Below are 26,203 nucleotides of genomic sequence, written 5' to 3' on the forward strand. Positions count from 1 at the left end.
AAGAAACATCGCATTTGCAAGGAATTTTGTAAACGCCAGCCAAAGACAGAGATGACAGTTTATCTTTTGTGAGATAAACATGTACTATTATTTTTAGTACGAAATATTTTATTTATTAATTAAAGTTATTACTGTGGACTTACGTGTTGTTTTTAATAAAGTTAAATTCTGCTATGTCAAAGGACATAAGTGATTTCCAGACATTATTTAGGATTGATCTTTGTTTTCTGTTGAGGGAGTCATGTGAGTGAATCACTAGTAATGTCTATCAAGATTGCTACAGTGCTCAAAATCATATCATTCAAGTAGTTGAACCAATCCAAACTAGTTATAGCTTCCTCATATCTTTGAAGGACAGTATTCCTTTTGACAAAGCACCCAGGTGTTTATAGGATGCCATGTTCCTGTGGTGTAACCTACATAGGCGAGACAAGCTAAAGTTGAATTGAGGGGGGAAAAATACATAAAAGCATGTTGGTGATGTAGATAACTAAAGAGAAGTCAAGTCTGGGCTAACTCACCAGTACCTCAACTACAAAAATTACCCTGTTGACTGAAATGCAGCCACTGTACCCTGTTTAGAAGAAAACTTTATTTCTCAGAAGATTAATGAATTCATCTCTGTGGCTGCCACCAAGGGTTAATCCTAAATAATGTCTGGAAATCACTAATCAGATCTCTTCTTGGCTCATCAGAATTTAACTTCTCCAACAATTGCTACAAAATGACAGGACAGCTGATGCATGGCACACTTTACTTTAGTCATATTTAATTTGTATTAGATTGTTTCTTTTCTAACAATTTATTTATGTTTTTCATCATCAATTCTTTTCTTTATTTTTCCTATTAGGAAGCCCTGAAGGTGTTTGTAAAACTAGTTGGGTTTTGTTATATTTCTAGTGTACTATTAAATGACTCATAAAAATTTTTTCTGGTACCAATTTTTTGTACTGGAATGGACTGGTTTAAGAATGATGGAAGTGACAGACAGAGAGAAATGGAGAAGAGCTGCTCATCTGCTGCAACCCTCCTGCTAGAGGATGCTACCGGACGACGACGACGACTGTATAAGCATGTAGATGATATCATCATAAGCCCTGCAAGATGTTGACATATATGTATATAACTTCTCATTTAATTTTTACATGTTACTGTGATTAGTTTGTTTTTTTCATAATGATTTAAGAGACAATCATTGAAATGCAACTAGTTTTTTTTTTTTTTTTTTTTTTTTTTTTTTTTTTTTTTTTAAATTGCCAAAACGTTCAAATCTTAATTTTATTCTGTTATTTCAGGAACTGATGTAAATGCATTAGATAACTCTGGGCGTACCCCTCTCCACTTAGCACAATCTAAATTGAAGTTACTTCAAATGGACACTAAATGTTCATCAACTCAATTAAAACTGGAAGTAGTACAGGTAAAACAAAGAATTACATATTGAATGATACCAGCTATAAAAAAATTATTAATGACATAGATTAATTGCTCAACTTGAATCAGAAATAGCATGGAAATGTAAATTGGTTTATAGTTAGGAGTTTTATATTCTTGAGGTTTTTTAATATCTGACCTCCACACAAAATGTCCCAAGACCTATAGTATATCAGGTGGTGTGCATGCAGTATCACATTAGATCCCCAAGAATCGTTGTTTATTCAAATCTGTTAATTGGAAAATAGCCTCCTCTTATCACTATATAATAAGAGGATTTTATGCAATATCCTATGCCATTTCCTTATACATACCCTCAAGGGGATGAACAGGATACTACAATAGTTTTACCATAAATTTTCATTATTACTAACTTCCATTGGCAATTTTCTTCCAGATGAATCTGTTATATTGTTAGGTCTACAATATTGCTAACTCTTATGTTTTAGTCTTCTAATGCATGCCATCTGCATTACTCCACATAAATTTCAACTTTTCCTGCCAGTCTTGCATTAAACCTTTCCTTTTCCATTCTGTTTAAGAGTCATATCACCTTAAATTAACTCTTTTTGCACATTTTTGGATGCTAGTAATATCCCAATGGCTTCATTTTTAATATATTCCTTAGAACTCTTATACCTATGATCACCAGTCTTTAATCATCACCAAATTTCTGATATGTACTCTCTTGGGGGGGGGGGACAAGAAAGAAGAGTAGGGACCGGTCTACAGATAATAGATGTATATTACATGAAGCACACAAAGAAACAAAAACTGGAAGCAGCACAGATGAAGTTTCTAAGACCTCTCCTGGGACTCACTAGGTTAGATAAAAAGAAAAACACAGAAATAAGAGAATGACTAGATACAAAAAAACATCATACAAGAAATAGAAGAATATCAGCAAAATTGGCTTCACCACATAGAAAGGATGAATAACAATAGGATTCCCAAATTAGCATATAAATATAAACCTACAGGAAGAAGAGACCATGGATGTCCAAGATTAAGCTGGAAAGATCAACTTCATCTGCAGAGCAGGAACAGGACATAAAAAGCCTGTACCTGAATTGCTCAGACGACGACAAGTGTGCAATTTACACCTAACTAAACATCAGATGACCTTCCTGTGCTTTCTTCAATTCAAATAGTTGATTTAAAACTTAAATGTAGACTATGTTTCGTCATTTATACCATATGATGATGATCAGCCTGTCTTTTCCATCCACTACAAGGTGAAGGCCTCTCCCATTGCAGGAGGGTTGGTTTACTTCTCCCATGGTGCTCTTAGAAGAGTTTACACCATATAAGTGGATTTATTTTTTAATATATTTTCTTTTGGCTCCCTTGTTATATGCTTTTCCAGATCTACAAACTTAAAATTTGTCTTAAACTAAAAATCTGTTCCTGACAACCTTCTGTTTGGCATGAATCCAGCTTGTTCTTTTCAGATTTTTCTCTTCCATCATAATCTTAACCCTTTCTAAAATGCTTGCATAAATCTTACCTGGAACACTTGGTGTGTAAAATTCCTCTTTAATTTTCATATTCAGTTTTATTTCCTTTTTCATAGATAGATACCATGAAAGCTGTCTTCCAATCATTTGGAATTCTTCCTTCTGACCAGACTTTTGGAGTTGTGGAGCATAGTAAAATTAACCCTATTGTACATCTATATTAGAGTATTTCTGCTTGAATTATAGCTGGCTTTTTTTTTTCCTCACAATTTCTGGTTTATGATGGCTTATTCTCTCTCAGATAGTGATGTGTATTATCGATTGCATTCTTCTTGAATTTCTATCCATTGTTCTGTCACTGCTTGTTTCATTTAACAATCTTTTAAAATAATTACTCCAGACATCCAGAATATCTTCAATTTCTTCAATTTATTAACTTTGTCATCTGTGATTCATTTTACAGTAGGCTTTTATCAATTATCCTCAGAACATTTTTGCCACACTCATGATATTTATCCTCTAGACTGATCCTACATATATTGAAACCAAACTGCATATATGAAAATCAACAATAAACTGTCAGAAACTTTTCAGCAAAAATAGTGTTAGGCAGGAACATGTGTTTCTCTTCTATTCAAACTCCTACAGTGAAAAAAATTTTTGAAAGTATGGAAGGAACAAAAATAGGAGGAAGAAATATAACTCTTCATTATTTATATTTCTTCCTATATTTATTTCTTTATATATATTTCTTCCTCTTTATATTTATTTACATTGATTGCTGAAAAAGAGGAAGAATTGCAGAGGTTACTACTAACAATATTTCATGTGGCACTGAGGAAGCCATCTGGTGTAAGGTGGAATCTAACAAGATCAATTACATAGTGGGGTGTTGTTATTGACCTGGTGGATCAGTTGCTAGTGATGAAGAAATGCATCACCAAATAGAAAAGATGAGCACAAAAAGAGTAATCATAATGGGAAACTTTAATTATCCAAATATTGATTGGGTAGCATTAGAATCTCATGAGAAGAATAAAAATGATAAGACCTCACTTGGACTATTGTGTATTGTGTGCAGATCTGGTTTCTGTTGTGATTCTGATATATTGGAGAGAGTACAAAGGTAAGCAAAGTTTGTGCCTGAAGTATTTTCAGGACTGGGACAACTCATATATAGAAGCTAATGACTTCACATCACTTGCCTTAGTATCTGAATGCAAAGCATATATCCCTGCAGACAAAGTCTGTAGTTAGGTAATGACCCTTCCCATAATGCATAGCATTATACAAGTCTGCAAGGATATGTGCTTTGCATTATGGGATACTAAGGCAAGTGATGTGAAGTCAATAACTTCTATATATGAGTTGCCCCAGTCCTGAAAATACTTCAGGCACAAACTTTGTTTGCTTACACTTGGGTAAAGGATTAAACCAAGTATATAATTTCTTGGTATCTTTAATTTATAGTATAACCAGGTGAAAAAACTTCCAACAATCATTATGGCAAGTCAAGACTGTCAGGCTATGCTTTGTACATCCTTCACACAGGATCAGATGGAAAAAAACTATTATGATATATAGAAGTTTTTACAGAGAGGCCATTTTAATGGTCGGCAACATAGATGAAACACTTGCCTAACCTTCAATATGGGTGCATTAATCTGCCAAAATTTTTAGAACTAAAAATTCACACATATTATTAAAATTTAATTACTGTGATATATGTAGATATTTTGTCTTAAGTATCTTAAGACATCATCAGTACAGTTCTTTACAAACAAAAACTAATGACTGTCTCACTATCCCAAAATTCTGGGAAATTATTATCCTCAATTGTATAAAATAAATTTATCAGATAGACTTTAATTTAATGTTTAATTACAGATGGATTTTTTTTTTAAGTCCTCAAACATGCTACTGTACTCAGAGGGATTCCAATGTAAGCATGCACACTAATTGTTCCTTTGAATGTAATTCCTAGTTTTTGTTTGTAAAGAACTGTATTGATGATGTCTTAAGATACTTAAGATAAAATATCTACATATTATTAAAATTTAATCACTGTGGTATACGTGTGAATTTTTAGAGATGGTTATCTCTAGATCAACTGCTATTTTTATAATGTTGTAGGATGCCATGACAGATTAGGACTTTTAAGTCTTTTGTCTGTTACAGTTTAAATTGTTTCCTATACTCATTGCCACTCATATATTGTAACAAGTAATTGTACTCTAAGATGCTGGTTTGAAATCAGCAAAATATAAGCCAGCTAAATAAACATCTTTTTATGATATATTGTTTTGGTGTTTTGCAATAAAAGGAGATGAATGATGTCCAACACTGAAACCTGTCCACAAGGTGATCTGACCCACACCCAAGGTTTTTTGTGGAAGGAGGGAGGGGGGTTAAGATCAGGTTTCTGTACAGGACAGTCAATTTTTTCCATATTGCTTTCCACTGACCATTCTGAATACTATCAGCAGTATGACATATTCCCTTATGTTGAAAGAGGCATGGATCTGTTTTGTAAAATTGCCACAATGTAGGAAGAGTTGCATTTTCCAAAAATATTGCTCAGTATTCATTCTTCCAGGCACTATCACTAGAAGTCTGAATCCATACCATAAGACAGCTCCAGACCATTATACCTCTGTGGTACACACTATCCATCTAGTCGGTACAGTCAGTAAAGGATTCCCTGGACCAGGTCTTCTTTACGTTAATTCCTACAGCTAATGGTTAGCTTATGTGCAGCTGCCCTTCTGTATAAATCAAGAATGTACAGAAGTTTACTTTATATCCTTCCACTGACCTAAACCATGTAGATTACTCCTTGAACTTTTCACCATTTCCACTTTGGATTGCCAAGATTTTTCTTCCACCCTTCTGAATATTCCTTAGCTTCCTTGATCTCTTTCTGTTTCATGATATCAATACCATCGAATGAAAATCCTCATGTTTTCATTAGTTGGCAGTTGCTGTCCAAAATTGATTTTGGGTGATGCAGTCTTTTATCATGAGTGTCACAAATGCATGTACCACCTATGTGACATCCTGTGGTGTTATAATTTATAACGGATTAATTTGAATCTCTAAGGTTTGGTTCTTGTTTTCAGATTCTTTCATTTTTTATTCAATGATGTTTGTGTGTTTGAGTCTAAAGTTCACCTCTGAAAGATGCTCAACCTTCATTCATTTTTTAAAATTTCTTACACACTCTTCTTTTCAATATGAAATTCAGTTTTATCTTGCTCAAAACTAAATAGTGATTACTTCCTATCTCAAATTCTCCATACACTCTTGTGTCCTGACCCAGTGGGAAAACATTTCTATCAACTATAACATAGTCAGCAAGACTTTTCTTTTTTCTTGCATTTTGTCTCTATGTGAATTTGTGCACATTTTTATGTTAGAACATGGCATTAGTAGTAACTAATTCATGTCCAGAACAGAAATCTGGCAGGCATTTACCATTATTATTAGCTTTGTGCTTTTCTCCAAATTTTCCCAAGACATTTCTGTACTTCATCATCATCATCATCATCAAATTCCTGCCATGTACCCTCAAGGGGTGTACAGGATATGACAGTACTAGATGAAAAAATTACATCATTACTAACTTCCTATCTACAATTTTCCTCCAAATCAGTCTGTTACTTGTCAAGACTCCAACATTATCAGATCTTATATTTCTATCGTCTAAGGCACTTTGTACCGTATCAATCCACCTATATCTTGGTCTTCCTCTGGGTCGTTTTCCTGCCAACCTGGCAGAGAACACTTGTTTTGCTAATCTTTCCTCTCCCATTCTATTTAAGTGACCATACCATCTGAGATTAGCTCTGCTAACGCATTCCTGGATGCTGACAATGTCAAGTTCTTTCCTAATATCCTCATTTTTAATATGATATTGCCATTGATGCCATCTGTTCACGCCTCTAATCTTTCTCAGGACTCTCATATCTGCGGTCTCTAGTCTTTGGTCAAGTGTTTTACTTCTGACCCAGCTCTCAGATCCATAAGTTAAAATTGGTTTGAACACAGTCTTGTATACAGCTAATTTAGTGTTCCGACTAATTTCTTTCTTATTCCATATGAATTTATTCAATTGACTTCCCACGATACCAGCTTTGCTGATTCTGTTGTCTATTTCTATATTTAGTTTACCATCTTCAGTAAAAATTGTGCCTAAGTAGCTGAAATGTTTTACTTGTTCCACAGGCTCTCCATTCACAACACAGTTGACATTTTCAATGATTCTGCCTATTTTCATTGTCTTTGTCTTTTTATTGCTGACCTTCATACCATATCTATTACAACAGCTATTCAATTTAGTCAGAGAATCTTGCAGACTTGTAGTGGATTTATTTAGAAGTATAACATCATCCGCATAAAGCAAAGAGCTGACATTAACATCTCCAATTTTGATATCAGGTTTAATACCACATTCCTTCATAATGTGATCCATATAGATAATGAATAACAGAGGGGATAATGTACATCCTTGTCTAACACCAGATTTAACATTAAACCATCTTCCTGTACTTCCTTCAATTCTAACTGCTGACTCACAACTCAAATAAAGACTAAGTATTGCTTGATATAATGCCCCATTGACACCATATAACTGCAGCGTATTGAATAGCTTCTCTCTTGGCACCTTGTCATATGCCTTTTCCAAATCGACAAAACTTAAATACAGATCTTTGTTATATTCCCATGCTTTCTCGACTATTTGTCGTAAAGTGAAGATCTGATCCTGACAGCCTCTATTTGGCCTGAATCCAGCTTGTTCTTCACCAAGCTTTTCTTCCACAATTCTTCTCAACCGTTTCTCAAGTATACTTGCATAGATCTTGCCAGGAACACTCAGTAGAGAAATACCTCTGTAATTCTCACATTCAGTTTTATTTCCCTTTTTATAAATGGGTACTATGAGAGCTCTACTCCAATCATCGGGAATTCGTCCCTCTGTCCAGGCTTTCTGAACTATGCAGTGCAGCCACTGTAAGACTCTTATACCACCATACTTCAGCATTTCTGGTCGAATATCATCTACTCCTGCTGCCTTTCCACATTTCAAGCCTTTGATGGCTTTTTCTACTTCAAGTATGGATATGTATTCCTGACTGCATGCCTGGTCAGTGTTTTTTATCACCGTGCTGTCATCACTGCTTGTTTCATTTAGCAGTTTTTCAAAGTAATTACTCCATACTTCAAGGATATCTTTTTCTCCTGTTTTCATTTCACCTTTATCATCTCTAATTCCTTTTACAGCACTCTTTCCTCCATTCCTAAGCTTCTTCAACAACCTCCAGAATATTTTGCCACCTTCTTGATATTTATTTTCTATATTCTTGCCAAAGTCCTCCCATGACTTTTGTTTAGCTAGTTTTACACACTGTTTAGCTTTCTTACATTTGTCTCTGTATTCTGTAAGAGTAAAAGCTGACTTATTTGCCAGGAACTTTTGATATGCTTTCTTCTTTTCCTTCACTGCCTCTTTAACTTCCTGTGTCCACCAGGGAGTGCTGATTTTTTTTATCTTTGCACACAACCTCACCACATGCCTCTCTGGCAGAATCAATCAATGTTTCCTTCAGAGTTTGCCACTGAATCTCCAAGGTTTGATTCCTGTTCTCAAACTCTTTCATTTTCTTTTCAATAATATTTCTGTATTTTAGTCTACAGTTTACATCTGAGAGCTGCTCAACTTTTATTCGCTTTAAAACTTTCTTACATGTTATTCTTTTCAATATGAAATTCAATTTTATCCTGCTCAAGACTAAATAGTGATCACTTCCAATTTCAAATCCTCTGTACACTCTGGTGTCCTGCACCAGGGAGAAAACATCACTATCAACAATAACATAGTCAATGAGACTTTTCTTATTCCTAGCCTCTTCTCTCCATGTGAATTTGTGCACATTTTTATGTTGGAACATGGTGTTAGTAATAACCAGTCCATGTCCTGAGCAGAAATCCAACAGATATTTGCCATTATTATTAGCTTTGCTCTTTTCTCCAAATTTTCCCAAAATATTTTTGTATGTCTCACAATCATTTCCTACTCTACTATTTAGATCCCCAACAAGGACCAACTTTTCCTTTTTCATTGTGTCAGTTGCTTTTTCTAAAGCCTCAAAAAATTCCTCCACTTCTACCTTAGTAGAACCTTCTGTGGGACCATAGGCACAAATAAGTCTCATTGTCCAGTTCCCCATTCTCATATTTGCCCACATTACTCTACTTGAGACTGACTGCCATTCAAGAAGATTAGCCTCGTATTTTGTGTTGAATACTATGGCTACTCCTTCTTTTCCTTGATTTTTATTGCCTGAATATAACATTTTGTATTTATTGCTCAGAAAGATCTCACCAGTTTTGGTCTTTTTTGTTTCAGTCACCCCTATTATGTCGATCTGGTACTTATCTAATTCCTCAGCTAGCTCAATTTCTTTGCCATTCAGGCTTCTTACGTTGATAGTACCGATCTTTAACTCTGGTGATGTTGAGTTGGGGTTTGTTTTCAGATTTGTTCCAGTATTTCTGTACTTCTGTAATCATTTCCTAGTCTGCTGGTTAGATCTTCAACAAGGACCAACTTTTCTTTTTTTGTCTTGTCTAATGCCTGAAAATATTTCTCCATTTCTTCCTTGGTAGAGCCTTCTGTGGGACCATAAGCACAAATAAGTCTCATTGTCTAGTTTCCATTTTGATATTTGCCCACATCACTCTACTTGATATTGCCTGCCATTCAAGAAGATTATCCTCATATTTAGTGTTGAATACTATACCTACTCCCTCTTTTCCCTGATTGTTATTGCTTGAATATAACATTTTCTATTTGTCACATAGAAAGATCTCGCCTGTTTTTTTTTCTTCTTTGTTTCTTTTTTTTTTTTTTTTTTTCAAAACTCAATGCAAACAGATTACACATAATAAAATCCACTCATTTAGATAATGGCATTTTAGATTACAAAGTTAAATCTGTTTCTCAGCTTTAATGAAATTCATTAAATAGTAATTGGGAGTGGAAGATGTTAGAAACAGTACTTAACTGAATTGAAAATTAGTAAACAGATATTTCATACTACAAGTAATAGTACATCTTCAGTGTGGAACATATAAGCAATTAGAGTAACTGCTTCAGTTCATCTGCATTTTGATCTTCCAGGTCTCTTTCTGGACATCAGACATCTGCTTTCTAATCTTTCCTCTCCTGTTCTGTTTGTGACACTATCACTGAAATTAGCACTGTTCACATATTTCTGAATGCTAACAACATCAAGCTCATTCCTAATATCTTCATTTTTAATGTGGTTTTGTCATTCATGCCTTTCATACACTCCCTTAATTTTTCTCATAACTCTGAAATGTGGTCTCCAGTTTTTGAGCAACTACTTTACTTCTAACCCAGCTCTCAGCTCCAAAAGTTAAAACTGCTAGTTTAGTGTTCTAATTTCTCTCTTATTTCATATGAATTTATTCACTTGATTCCACACTTTGTTGTCTATTTCCAAGTTAAATTTGCTGTCTTCACTAAAAATCATGATTAAATAGTTGAGGTGTTTTACAGTAGTTGCATGTTTACATTGTTCCTACATATTTTTATTGCAGAATATTACAACAAATTTATCACATTTACAACATTTATTCAGCTTAGATAGGGAAACCTGCAGATCTGTACAGTATTTATTTAGGAGTATAACATCATCTGTATAAGGTAACAAGCTGAGTTAAATATCTCCGATTTTGATATAAGAACTAATGCCACTTTCCTTCATACGAGGATGGTCTAAAAAATTCTCGGCCTCGATCATAGATATCTATCGGCAAGATTTTTTTTCCCCAAAGTTGGTACATCTGTCATGAGCATCCATGTGAAATTGCAAGTCATTCTATCAAGTAGTTTGTTTTATACAGCTGTCTGAAGCAAAAGTGTTGTTGTATCCCTTGAAATGGATAAAATTGAGTATTGTGCGGTTATAAAATTCTTTGTAAAAGAAAGTTTAACGTCAAAAGAAATTAATTCAAAGTTCATTAAAGTTTATGGGCACTCTTCTCCATCATTTTCGACAATTAAGAAATGGACTGCTGAGTTTAAATGTAGCCGTACCAGCCTTGAAGATGATCCATATGAAGGACGTCCAAAAAGAGTAACAACACCAGAAATCATTGATCAAGTGCATGACATGGTGCATGACCGGCGAGTCAAATTGCATGAAATTGCTAAGACTACAGGCATTTCAAAAGAACGTGTAGAATATATTTTGCGTGAAGGAATTGCATATGAAAAACCATTGTGCAAGATTGGTGCTGCACTTGCTCACAGCAGATCAGAAACGTACTCGCATGAAAATCTCTGAACAGTACTTGGAGCATTTTAACAAGAATAAAACTGATTTTGCACATTGATTTATTACTATGGATGACACTTGGATTCACCATTACTCACCAGAATCCAAACAGCAGTCAAAACAGTGGACAGAAGCTGGTTGTTCAGCGCAAAGATGACAAAGTTGGTTCCATCAGCAGGAAAGGTCATGGCATCGGTGTTTTGGGATGCTAAAGGCATTTTGTGCAAAACCGGGGGAATATAATTCCAATCTTTTAACCAGACTAGACAAAAAAAATTCATGAGAAAAGACCTGGTTTGCAGAAGAAAAAACATCTTTCATCAGGACAATGCACCTGTCCACAAAGGTGTTTTGGCAATGGGAAAATTAAGGGACCTGCACTATGAATTGTTGGAACATCCACCATATTCCCCAGATTTTGCTCCTTCTGACTTCACCTCTTCCAAAAACTAAGACTCTTCCTCGCTGGTGCATTTTTCTTCGAATCAAGAGGTGATTGCAGCTGGCAAGAGGTATTTTGCAGATCTTACTGAGAACCACTACAGGGATGGGATAATGGTGCTGGAGCATCGCTGGAATGAATGTATTAGTCTTAAGGGAGATTATGTTGAAAAATAAAAATAATTTTAAAATCATAAATTTGTTTTTTTCATTGTTAGGCTGAGAACTTTTCAGACCACCCTCGTAATATGATTCATGGAGATGTTGAATAACAGTAATGTGCATGCTTGTTTCACACTTGATTTAACATCAAACCATCTTCTTATATCCCTTTCAATTCTAACTGCTGACTTATAACTCAAATATATACTGCTCAATATAAGGTCTTATTTACACCAAATTGTAATGCTGTGAACAGCTTTTCTCCTGGAACTTTCCATATATCTTTTTCAGATCTAAAATTTAAATATAGACCCTTGTTATATTTCCTTAATTTCTGAACTATTTGTCTTAAATTGAAAGGTTAATCCTGACAACTCCCAGTTTGGTATGAACCAGCTTATTCTTCTAAAGTTTCTCTTCAACACACTATCTTAGCCTCTTTTCAAGTATGCATGCATATCTTAGCCCTGGAATACTCCATGAAGAAATCCCCTGTAATTTTCACATTCAGCTTTATTTCTTTTTTTTTACATACTATGAGCTGTACTCCATCTAATCATCTGGAATTCAATCCTCTGACCATGCCTTTTGAATTATGCAGTACAACCACCATAAAACTTTTATATTTCCATATATGAGCATTTACCGTCATCATCATCATCATTTTCTATATTGGTTTAAGCCAATATAGAAAATGGCAAAGTAATGGAGCTAGCTGAAGAATTAGATAAGTACCAGATCGACATAATAGGGGTGACTGAAACAAAAAAGACAAAAACTGGTTAGATCTTTATGAGCAATAAATACAAAATGTTATATTCAGGAAATGACAATCAAGGAAAAGAAGGAGCAGCCATAGTATTCAACACAAAATATGAGGCTAATCTTCTTGAATGGGGCAGTCTCAAGTAGAGTGATGTGGCAAATATCAGAATGGGGAACTGGACGATGAGACTTATTTGTGCCTATGGTCCCACAGAAGGTTCTACTAAGTTAGAAGTGGAGGAATTTTTTGATGCTTTAGAAAAAGCAACTGACACATTGAAAAAAGAAAAGTTGGTCCTTGTTGGAGATCTAAAAAGCAGAGTAGGAGGTGATTGTCAGACATACAAAATATTTTTTGGAAAATTTGGAGAAAAGAGCAAAGCTAATAATAATGGCAAATACCTGTTGGATTTCTGCTCAGGACATGGACTGGTTATTACTAACACCATATTCCAAGATAAAAATGTGCACAAATTCACATGGAGAGAAGAGGCAAGGAATAAGAAAAGTCTCATTGACTATGTTATTGTTGATAGTGATGTTTTCTCCCTGGTGCAGGACACCAGAGTGTGCAGAGGATTTGAAATTGGAAGCAACTGACACATTGAAAAAGGAAAAGTTGGTCCTTGTTGGGGATTTAAAAAGCAGAGTAGGAAATGATTGTCAGACATACAAAAATATTTTGGGAAAATTTGGAGAAAAGAGCAAAGCTAATAATAATGGCAAATACCTGTTGGATTTCTGCTCAGGACATGGACTGGTTATTACTAACACCATGTTCCAAGATAAAAATGTGCACAAATTCACATGGAGAGAAGAGGTAAGGAATAAGAAAAGTCTCATTGACTATGTTATTGTTGATAGTGATGTTTTCTCCCTGGTACAGGACACCAGAGTGTACTGAATAGTGATCGCTTCCAATTTGAAATTGGAAGCGATCACTATTTAGTCTTGAGCAGGATAAAATTGAATTTCATATTGAAAATAATAACATGTAAGAAAGTGTTAAAGTGAATAAAAGTTGAGCAGCTCTCAGATGTGAACTGTAGACTAAAATACATAAAGATTATTGAAGAAAAAATGAAAGAGCTTGAGAACAGGAAACAAACCTTGGAGATTCAGTGGCAAGCCTTGAAGAAAACCCTGATTGATTCAGCCAGAGAGGCATGTGTTGAGGTTATCTGCAAGGATAGAAAAATCAGAACTCCATGGTGGACACAGGAAGTTAAAGAGGCAGTGAAGGAAAAGAAGAAAGCATATCAAATGTTCCTGGCAAATAAGTCAGCTTTTGCTCTTAGAGAATACAGAGACAAGTGCAAGAAAGTGAAACACTATGTAAAACTAGCTAAACAAAAGTCATGGGAGGACTTTGGCAAGAACATAGAAAATAAATATCTAAAGGTTTTAAGATATCCTGGAGGTTGTTGAAGAAGCTTAAGAATGGAGGAATGAGTGCTGTAAAACAAGTTAGAGATGATAAAGGTGACATGAAAACAGGAGAAAAGGATATCCTTGAAGTATGGAGTAATTACTTTGAAAAATTGCTAAATGAAACAAGCAGTGATAGCACAGTGGTTAAAAACAGTCAACAGGCATACAGTAAGGAATATATATCCATACTTAAAGTAGAAAACACCATCAAGGGCTTGAAATGTGGAAAGGCAGCAGGAGTAGATGATATTCGACCAGAAATGCTGAAGTATGGTGGTATAAAAGTCTTACAGTGGCTGCACTGCATAGTTCAGAAAGCCTGGACAGGGAAGAATTCCCGATGATTGGAGTAGAGCTCTAATAGCACCCATATATAAAAAGGGAAATAAAACTGAATGTGAGAGTTACAGAGGTATTTCCCTACTGAGTGTTTCTGGCAAGATCTATGCAAGTATACTTGAGAAACGGTTGAGAAGAATTGTGGAAGAAAAGCTTGATGAAGAACAAGCTGGATTCAGGCCAAATAGAGGCTGTCAGGATCAGGTCTTCACTTTACAACAAATAGTTGAGAAAGTGTGCATCAATATGCTACAGTTCTATGGTGTCAGTGGGCATTATGTGAAGCAATACTTAGTCTTTATTTGAGTTGTAAGTCAGCAGTTAGAATTGAAAGAAGTACAGGAAGATGGTTTAATGTTAAATCTGGTGTGAGACAAGGATGTACATTATCCCCTCTGTTATTCATTATCTATATGGATCACATTATGAAGGTAATAAACATGATATCAGAATTGGAGATGTTAACGTCAGCTCTTTGCTTTATGCGGACGATGTTATACTTCTAAATAAATCCGCTACAAGTTTGCAAGATTCCCTGACTAAATTGAATAACTGTTGTAATAGATATGGTATGAAGGTCAGCATTAAAAACACAAAGACAATGAAAATAGGTTTAATTGTTGAAAATGTCAACTGTGTTGTAAACGGGGAACCTGTGGAACAAGTTAAACATTTCAGCTACTTATGCACTATTTTTACTGAAGATTGTAAATTAAATATGGAAATAGATAACAAAATCAACAAAGCTGGTATGGTAGGCAGTCAATTGAATAAATTCATATGGAATAAGAGAGAAATTAGTCGGAACACTAAATTAGCTGTATACAAGAGAGTGTTCAAACCAGTTTTAACTTATGGATCTGAGAGCTGGGTCAGCAGTAAAACACTTGACCAAAGACTAGAGACCGCAGATACGAGCGGCCTGAGAAAGATTAGAGGCATGAACAGATGGCATCAATGGCAATATCATATTAAAAATGAAGATATTAGGAAAGAACTTGACATTGTCCACATCCAGGAATGCATTAGCAGAGCTAATCTCAGGTGGTATGGTCACTTAAACAAAATGAGCGAGGAAAGATTAGCAAAACAAGTGTTCCCTGCCAGGTTGGCAGGAAAACGACCCAGAGGAAGACCAAGATGTAGGTGGGTTGATATGGTACAAAGTGCCTTAGACGATAGAAAATAAGGTCTGATAACGTTGGAGTCTTGACTGATTTGGAGGAAAATTGTAGATAAGAAGTTAGTAATGATGTAAATTTATCATGTAGTACTATCATATCCTGTACACCCCTTGAGGATACATGTCAGGAATTTGATGATGATGATATTTGAGCATTTCTAGGTTGAATATCTACTACAGCTAGCATTTTGGGTTTTTGATTAATTTTTTTCTATTTGTTGGAGTCTTGACTGATTTGGAGGAAAATTGTAGATAGGAAGTTAGTAATGATGTAAATTTATCATGTAGTACTATCATATCCTGTATACCCCTTGAGGGTACATGTCAGGAATTTGATGATGATGATGATATTTGAGCATTTCTAGTTGAATATCTACTCCAGCTAGCATTTTGGGTTTTGGATTATTTTTTTTCTACACCTCAATTATTGATATGTACTCTTGATTGTATTCCTCTTAAATGTTTTCTATCACTATTTTGTCACTTGCTTCATTTAACAGTCTTTCAAAATAATTATTCCAAATAGTTAAGAATTATATTACTAGGGTATCTTGGTCTTAAGTTTTCACGTTACCATTATCATCTTGGATTCCTTTTACAGAATTCTTTCCTCCATTTCTAAGCTTTTTCAATTTCTTTTCACTTCTTTGTTTTTCTTGTAGTAATATTTCCCTTTCAGTTCACCTCTGAAAGCTGCTCAACTTGGATTCTTTTTAACTTTCTTACTTATTTTTAATATGATATTCAATTTTATTCTGCTGAGAACCACTACATTGTGATCACTTAGTATTTAAAACTTCCCTGTATACTCTTGTGTCCTGAAGTAGTGTGAATATATCACTATTTACAATAGCATAATCAATCAGACTTATCTTATTCCTTGTATCTTTTCTCCATGTAAATTTGTGTGCATCTTTATGCTGGAACGTGGTATTAGCAATGACTAGTCTGTGTCCTGAACAGAAATTCGGTAGGTACCTGTGATTATTATTATCTTGGCCCTTTCCTCCAGATTTTCCGAACACATTTCTATATGTATAATATTTGTATCGTACTCTGCTATTTAGATCTCCAACATTTTTTATTTTCTTTATTTGTTAGTAGACCCTTCTTTTGGACAATAGGCACAAATGCATTCTATTGTCCAGTTCTCTCTTTTATGTTTTTTCTCGATGACTGCTTGATACTGCCTATCATTCAAGATGATTATCTTCGTGTTTAGTGTTGAAAACTATAGCTACTCCTTCCTTTCCCTTATCATCATTGCCTGAATATGTATCTTTTCTCCATGTAAATTTGTTTGCATCTTTATGCTGGAACGTGGTATTAGCAATGACTAGTCTGTGTCCTGAACAGAAATTCGGTAGGTACCTGTGATTATTATTATCTTTGCCCTTTCCTCCAGATTTTCCGAACACATTTCTATATGTATAATATTTGTATCGTACTCTGCTATTTAGATCTCCAACATTTTTTATTTTCTTTATTTGTTAGTAGACCCTTCTTTTGGACAATAGGCACAAATGCATTCTATTGTCCAGTTCTCTCTTTTATGTTTTTTCTCGATGACTGCTTGATACTGCCTATCATTCAAGATGATTATCTTTGTGTTTAGTGTTGAAAACTATAGCTACTCCTTCCTTTCCCTTATCATCATTGCCTGAATATAATGTTTACAGTTATGTTCAGGTAATAAAGACCTGTTTTTCCTCTTCTTTGATTTGGTAACACTGATTATATTCGTGTGCTATCTCTTTCCGGTTTCATCTATTAGTTCTTCTTTTCTATTAATATTGCTTATACTTATCATGGCTATTTTGAATTCTGATGTCATGTTTAGGTTTGTTCCAGTAGCTGACAGAAACAGTGGGAACTCCAGAGGATGTTCTGAAAGGATGCCTTCCTTCTTCATAAAAGCAGTTTTAAATTTGAATGATCACTAATCCTTTTTTTTATGAAATGGCCTGTCCAGAGTATGTTAGATTATACTCATAAGGTATCTGGTAAACACCAGCTAAAAATAGGGGTGAATATTGTTAATAAGAGATTAGAGAATTACATGATTCCTTGGAGCTGTTACGTAAATAATAATAAATAAATATATGGATAATAAAAATTATTCATGAAAGTTTTTAGAGAAATTTATTAAGTATAATGGTCATATAACTTGAAGTTTATTATTTTACGTAGAGTATTAAACTGCTTTGTTATTAAAAAAAAAAAAAAAAGATTTTGTGAGCATGGGTGAATACTAGTTTGTTTATCATATAGGTTATAGAAATGATGCAAGTCTACCTTCAGAGATCAGGAAAGTCAACAGAAGTGGATATATTAAATGTTTTTTCTAACAGACTTCAACATCATCAAACAAGAGAAGAGGTATAATTGCTAACATCCAAATTTAAAATATAATTTGAAAAAGAAATAAAAAATTAAACCTGGTTTAGTAATGTTTATATATATATATTTAGAAAATTAATATTTAACTTATTAGAACCCGAGAAAGTATAACAGAAAAAAACTTGAATGAATCATGACTAGTTTCATCGGTGTCCCGACTTCTTCGTGATTCATTAAAGTTTTTTGTGTTATACTTTCTGGGGTTCTAGTCAGTTAAATATTAATTTTCTAAATGTATACATCCTGAGTCAATTCTAATAACTCTACACACACACACACATACACATGAGGGTTGTTTGAAAAGTTTGGTAAAAAAAGTAAGTTAAACACATTTTTTTTTTTTTCAAAAAATCACAGTCTCCATTGAGGTTTACACGTTTGGTCTGGCAAGTTTCCAATTTTTTCATCCCCCATCTAAAAAGTAGGATGTGTCAAATTGTGCAAAATAGTCACTGACAGCCTTGATGACATCCACATTCTAAGAAAATTTTTCCCACAGAGACAAATTTTCAAGTTTGGGAACAAGAGGTCATCACACGGGGCCAAGTCCAGAGAATACGGTGGATGTGGAACCATTTATAAACTCAATTTGTGCAATTTTGCCATTGCGATGACCAATGTGTGGGGCCATGCATTCTCTTGGTGAAAGTTTTCTTGATGAAAGATTCACTTTTCTGAGCACCAATCTTGGCCATTTTTTCTTCAGTTCTTCTTTTAAACGGTCCAACAATGATGCATAATAGATTCCTGTTATTGTCTTACCCTTTTTCAAATAGTTTATCATGATAATTCCTTGGGAATCCCAAAAAACAGTGGCCATTACCTTCCCAGCTGACAAAACAGTCTGCTTTTTTCAGCGCTCTTTCACCAGGCATTGTCCACTGTTTTGACTGCTGCTTGGACTCAGGTGCATAGTGGTGGATCCAAGTTTTGTCTACAGTCATGAATGGATGCAAAAAATCCTGCAAATTGCGTTTAAACATCACCAAACACTGTTGAAATGTCTTTTTGCATGCGGTTCTGATCGACAGTCAACAATCACAACACCCATCACACACACACAGAGCTTTTTCATGTGCAATTTTTCGTGTAGGATATTATATACCCATTCAGTTGAGATGCCTACAATCTCATCAATCTCACACACTTTCACTTGATGGTCTTCCATAACAATACCATGGATTTTGTCAATCATTTCCTTCATAGTGAGCTCAGTCAGGCATCCAGAGTGAGCTTCATCTTCAATGGCTTTATGACCATGTTGAAACTCATTTATCCAAAAATAAATAGTCTTTAATGCTGGTGCAGAGTCCCCATGAACTGCATAACTCATCTTTGATCTGTATGGTTGTCCACTTCTTCAAATAAAAGTGTTTTATCACTGAACAAAACTGGTTTTTCTTCATTTTTATGAAAAATGTGAACACAGTCATTTTAAATGTTTGCCAAACGAGAACTATGTGTTGCACGTGGCTAAAATTTTGCCAGGGCTAATGAAAAAGATGATACGTGCCAACACTGGTATGAATGAAAGAATTGTGTTGCAATCTATTGGAAATTTACCAAACTTTTCAAACAACTCTCATATATACATACAGTCATTTTTCTCTGTAATCTTGTATCCTCTACACCAGTGTACAGGTATTGAACATACATAAAACAAGATTGTGCCAAAACGTTTTTATTCAGCATACCACAATATTGGTTCACTGGTGAACACAGCCTCTGTGATTCATTCAAAACGTATACTGCTAGTACATGGTATTGCCGTTGATGAGATTTCTGATTTTTTTTTTTGTATTATTATTATTGTTTTGTGATTTGAATAATTTGTGCAACAAATATTGAAACCATCTCTCAAAAAAAGAAATATGCTCGTGGCTGTTTACCAGAGTATCTGAAGATGGGTTTCACTGATTCTATTACAAGCATAAAGCTTCCAATGTGTTTACTGTGCCGCACGACATTTTCTAACGAAGCAATGAAACCAAGTTGATTATGAGAACATCTTGCTACAAAGCATCCAAAAGAAAAAAATGAACCCATTGAATATTTTCAAGAACTGTATGAAAGATTTCAAAATCTTTCATGCAGCTTTCAAGAATGAAAATGGATTAACTGCAGCTTATCGTATATCACAATTAATTGCAAAAGGTGGCAAAAGCCATAACATTGAAAAAACGTTGATAATACCCTCTATCAAAGAATTTATCTCAACAGTATTGAATCAGGATCCAACTGAAGTTATAAAAACATTTCATGACCCCTGCCCTTAGCAATACCACAATAAGGTGACGAATTGGTAGTTAATGTTGAAAATAAACTTATAGCTATTCTCCAAAACTCATTATTTTCTATACAGTTGGACAAGTCTATCATTGCAGATAATAATGGTTTATTGATCACTTTAAATCTTATTAGAGATACAAAAGGATTATCAGTACTTACTGCTGTGAAATTTTTACTTTGCAAAAAATAATATACTCTTAAACAATATTGTTGCATGCACTACTGATGAAGCAATATCAATATGTCGCTATTGCGATTTTGTTGCTTATTTGAAGGAGGTGCCAAATGTTTTGTGTATTCATTGTGTGGTACATAGACAACATCTTGTAGGAAAACATTTTAGTACAATCCTTCATTCATCATTAAGTATAATAATTAGAGCTATAAATAAGATAAGATGCCAGAAATGATAGGATATTTCCACAACTGTGCCAGGACAATAACGAGCAATTTATTAGGTTACTGTTACACACAGAAGTTCGTTGGCTCTCAAAGGGCATGCTTGACTCATCTTGTTGAATTGTATAAGAGTGCCATACAGTTTTTCGAAAGTGAAAATGAGGCTTATCTCTGTCAATTAAAAACAATAAAGCATGATGCATTTTATTTGGCAGGCATTTTTAAGAAATTTAATGGAATTAATTTACAGCTTCAAGGAGCCAATAAAACATTCATCAGTTGCAAAAATGTTATCATTATTTATCGAAAAACTTGATCTTTTCTGTCATAACCTTTTGAAGAGGGAATTTCATCAGTTTCAGTCATCATTGTAATCTAGAGGAGATTGAAAAAGTTCAGTAGTCACGTCACTAAACTTAAATTACATATGTGATCACCATTTAGTCTTACGCAGGATAAAATTGAATTTCATTTTAAAAAGCAGAACATGTAAGAAAGTTTTAAAATGAATAAAAGTTGAGCAGCTCTCAGATGTGAACAGTAGACTAAAATACACAAACATTATTCTAGAAAAAATGAGTTTGAGAACAGGAACCAAACCTTGGACATTGATTGATTCAGTCAGAGAGGTATGTGGTGAGGTTGTCTGCAAGGATAGAAAAATCAGAACCCCATGGAAGTTAAAGAGGCAGTGAAGGAAAAGAAGAAAGCATATCAAAAGTTCCTGGCAAATAAGTCAGCTTGTGCTCTTAGAGAATATAGAGACAAATGTAAGAAAGCTAAACACTGTGTAAAACTAGTTAAAAAAAGTGATGGAAAGACTTCGATAAGAACATAGTAAATAAATATCAAGAAGGTAGCAAAATATCTGAAGGCTGTTGAAAAAGCTCAGAAATGGAGGAAAGAGTGCTGTAAAAGGAATTAGAGATATCCTTGATGTATGGAATAATTACTTTGAAAAATTGCTAAATGAAACAAGCAGTGACAGCACAGTGGTAAAAACATTCAACAGGCATGCAATCAGGACATATCCATACTGGAAGAAGAAAAAGCTTCAAAAGCCTGAAATGCGGAAAGGCAGTGTGAGTAGATGATATTCGACCAGAAATACTCAAGTATTATTATTACGGGCGACTCCAGGGAGTCCTTAGACTCATAGAGGGAGGCCCTAAACATCATGTCCACACAACTATTACAACATTCTCACAGTATCTATCATACCTTGACTTGAACTCACTCACCGTCATAGCACCCACAACAGACTCTGGCAGCTTACTCCACTCATTTACCACTCTAAAAGTAAAGAACCCAGCTCTAACACCCCTGCTAACCACACTCTTGTGCAGCTTCCATAGGTGTCCCCTAGTTCTCTCACCACCAGTCCTGATCTCAAAAATATCTTCTGAATTAATCCTATAGAAACCCTTCAGCAATTTGAATATCTCAATCATATCTCCCCTTTTCTGCCCTATGAACTAATTTCTGCAACCCACAAATCTTCAACCTGTTCTCATAAGGTTCATTCCATAGACCTGCTATCATCTTGGTCACTTGCCTCTGGATCCTCTCCACCTCCTCCCCATCAAGAAGAAACCTAGGTGACCAAATCTGGGCACAGCAGTCGAGATTTATCAAGGTTCAGTACAGAGGTACAATAACTTGCTTGTCTCTGCTCGTCAAAGTATTTTTCAACAACCAAGTGAGTTGATGAGCTGATTTAGCTACTTTTGCAATGTACCCCCTAAACTTCATCTTCCTATCCGCCAACACTCCCAAGTCCCTGGCCTCATCAATCTCCTGGAGTACACTTCCACCAATGTGGCATACTGCTGCTAATCTTTTCACCCCAAAATGCATAATCTTACATTTTGTCACATTAAATTGACATCCATTCTCCTTAGCCCAGAACTCCAATCTATCCAAGTCGTCCTGCAAGATTTTGACATCTTCTGCATTCACTATTGCCCTACCCAACTTTGCATCATCAGCGAACAAATGAACTGTTCCTCTTAGATCCTTCCTTATATCGTTAATGAACAAATTAAACAGCAGTGGTCCAAGAACAGAACCCTGTGGCACACCACTAGTCACAGGCCGTCTTTTGGACTGTACTCCTGAATAAACTACTCTTTGATATCTCTCCATCAACCACCCACCTATCCATCTCACCTACCCTATATCCATTCCCATAATGTTGTAGTTTACTGATTAGAATTCCATGTGGTATCCTGTCAAATGCCTTAGCCAGGTCCAGCAGTATCACTGTAAACCCATTACCCTTATCCACCTCAGCCGTCAATATGTTATAAAACTTGAGCAAGTTACTGAGGCATGATCCTTCACAAAGCTATGCTGTCCCCCATACAGTATCTCATTTTCATCAATCCATTCCTGTATTTTTCCCTTGACTACTTTCTCCAAGATCTTGACAATGACTCGTGATATGCTGATCGGTCGCTAATTTGCATCAGTAGTCTTGGATCCTCCTTTATGCAGTGGAACTATTTTCCCCTCTTTTCACGCCTTTGGGACTAAACCAGACCCGAGACTCAGATTAAACAACATGGTCAAGGGCACTGATAATTCCTCAGCCGCTTCACGCAAGACCCGTGCCGGTATACCATCCAATCCCACAGATGTATTCACAATAAGGTTCTGTAATAGACTATTCACCTCCACTTCATTCATCACAATTCCCGTATAAATTAATGGTTCCTTCATTTATTCAATGTCACCACCTGAAATGATATACTCCTGCAAAGCGCTCACCCAGTAATTCCACTGTATCGACAGATTCAGTGACCTCTTTACCATCGTCATTCCTTAAAGTCATTTTGCCATGTACAGTTTTATTTTTGCTTGCAGCATATTGAAAGAACTGTTTGGGATTCTCTTTAGCTTGCATAACTAGTTTCCTTTTATAATCCGCTTTTGCTTTTTTTTTTTTACCATACCCGTTACCCTTCTAGCCTGCACTTTATACCGTCCGTGTGCCTGCAGGTCACCTCTTTCTTTAAATTCCCTCCACAGTTGTTTCTTTTTTTGCAGCTCAAGCTTAATGGTGTTATTCATCTATTTAACCCCTACTTGTTTTACTATTCGGACCCTAGGTATACAATCAGCCATAACCTCCTGTAAATGCTCCTTGACCACTTCCCATGCTCTATCAACATCCAGCCCTTCCAGTTGTACATGCCATGGCACTGATCCAAGCAATCTCCTAAGCTTGTCATACTTGCCAGCACGGTAATTCCACATATACCCTGTCTTAATCGAAAATTCCACACCCTTAGCCACCTCCCAGGTCAAGACCTTATGATCACTCTCACCAATAGGTGGCAACATGGTCATATTCATTACAGTCAAATTCTCAGATGCTATTACCAGGTCAAGCACTCTCACACCCCTAGTATATTCAGTTACATGCTGTCTCAGATTGTTATCCCTTAATAATTGAATAAAATCCATTTCCTTCCTCACATGTGTCCTCTCCTCCTTCCAAACAATGTTACCATAGTTGAAATCCCCCATAATAATTACTCTCCTTCCACTCAATTTGTTTATGCATACTATCTCCACCATCTATTCCATCACCTGGTCTATAGCAGCACCCAACTGTATATTTTGTTCTGCCACTCTCAATCTCACACCACATAGCCTCAAATGAGCTCTTTTCACTATCCTGCAATACAACTTCAGTTCTCCTTGGCTGCAGTTCATCAGCTATCATCAATAACACTCCTCTTCCCATTTTATTCTCTCTGTCCCTCCTAAACACACTATAACCTACACATTCTATCGCACTAACTACATCTTCTGTCAGCCATGTTTCACTAATGCCAATAACCTGTGTCCAGGAAGAGCCAATCAAGACCAAAAATTCTTCCTTCTTGTCCCTAATACTCCTGGCATTAGTATACATGAAATGCAGAGGTCCCTTTGTCCCACCCCTATCTTGATGCGTTATTCTAACTATCCCATTCCGATTTCTTGTCCTTAGTACTGGCTCGGGTACATTATATACATTCTTATACTCAACTGACTCACTGATGTCTGCATATCCACTCCCCCCCCCTCTCCCTTGTAGTTCTAGTTTCCATGGTTCTGCACATCCATTTTCACTTCATTCAGCAACACTTTTTCAGTCTCCGCACACCAAATCCATTCACATGTAGGCCATCCATCTTGTATAAATCCTTTCACCCATCAAACTCATTCCACACCACACCATCTGCATAACCTGTGCATAAAGTCATTTGCGATTATGGCTCTCCTTCTAAACTCCTCTCTGTCATACCGTGGCAACAGACTCACCATCATTTCATACAGATATTGGTATTTAAGTTCTTTAGATCTGGAAGTATGGAGGTATAAAATTCTTACAGTGGTTGCACTACATAGTTCAGAATGCCTGGACAGAGGGAAAAATTCCAGATTACTGGAGTAAAGCCATCATAATACCCATATATAAAAAGGGAAATAAAACTGAATGTGATAATTACAGAGGTGTTTCCCTACTAAGTGTTCCTGGTAATATTTATGTAAGTATACTTGAGAAGGACTGTGGAAAGGAAACTTGGTGAAGAACAAGCTGGATTCAGGCCAAATAGAGGCTGTCAGGATCAGATTTTCACTTCATGACAAATAGTTGAGAAATCATGGGAATATAACAGATATTGGTATTTCAGGTCTGTAGATCTGGAAAAGGCATATTACAAGGTGCCAAGAGAAAAGCTATTGAAAACGATAAAGTTGTATGGTGTCAATGGAACATAATCAACAAATACTTAGTCTGTATTTGAGTTGTAAGTCAGCAGTTAGAATTGAAGAAAGTACAGGAAGATTGAAAGTTTATTTTTCACTTGGTTAGACTATAATAAACTTAGTTTAATCCTTTATCCAAGTGTGAGCAAACAAAGTTTGCGTCTGAAGTATCTTCAGGACTGTGGTAAGGTAGTACAACACCAGGCAACTCGTTGCAAAGGTGGAGCAAGATAAAATCACTCCTATCTCAGTATCTCCCATAATGCAAAACACATCTCCTTGCGGATATGTATAATGTTATGCATTAAGGGAAGGGCCACTACAACTAGTTTCGACCTTTATTGAGGTCTCTTCAGTGGGAGCCAGGCCCAGAGGTGGAGATACCAGGCAGAAGCAATGGCAGGTCATCTTTACCTATAGGAGTTGCCAAACGGTGTGCCACCTTTTTATTAAATTACTCTGGATTTAGAGAAAGATGTTGAAAGTTTATTTTCCCTTGGTTAGACTATAATAAATTTAGTTTAATCCTTTATCCAAGTGTGAGCAATCAAAGTTTGCATCTGAAAATATCTTCAGAACTGGGGTAAGTTAGTACAACACCATGGAACTCGCAGCAAAAGTGGAGCAAGCTAACATCATTCCTATCTCAGTATTTCCCGTAATGCAAAACACATTTCCTTACGGATATGTATAAAATATATATATATATGTATAAACACATCTCCTTATGGATATGTGTAAGGAGATGTGTTTATATATCTCCTTACATATCTATA

General features: G+C 35.5%; 1 protein-coding gene across 1 annotated transcript in view; it reads left to right on the forward strand.

Annotated features, from left to right (window-relative positions):
* LOC150096792 (ankyrin repeat domain-containing protein 54-like) overlaps window positions 1-26,203 on the forward strand; it is a 129,551-nt gene that overhangs the window by 95,162 nt on the left and 8,186 nt on the right. Inside the window, exons 7-8 of the mRNA XM_090407972.1 lie at window positions 1,296-1,420; window positions 17,847-17,954. Coding sequence (XP_090264098.1) covers window positions 1,296-1,420; window positions 17,847-17,954 — 233 coding nt within the window. The remainder of the gene's footprint in view (window positions 1-1,295; window positions 1,421-17,846; window positions 17,955-26,203) is intronic.

Source organism: Typopeltis vanoorti, chromosome 18 (genome assembly GCF_054136105.1).
Source record: "Typopeltis vanoorti isolate ZY-2024b chromosome 18, IOZ_Tvanoo_1.0, whole genome shotgun sequence".
NCBI lineage: Eukaryota > Metazoa > Arthropoda > Arachnida > Uropygi > Thelyphonidae > Typopeltis > Typopeltis vanoorti.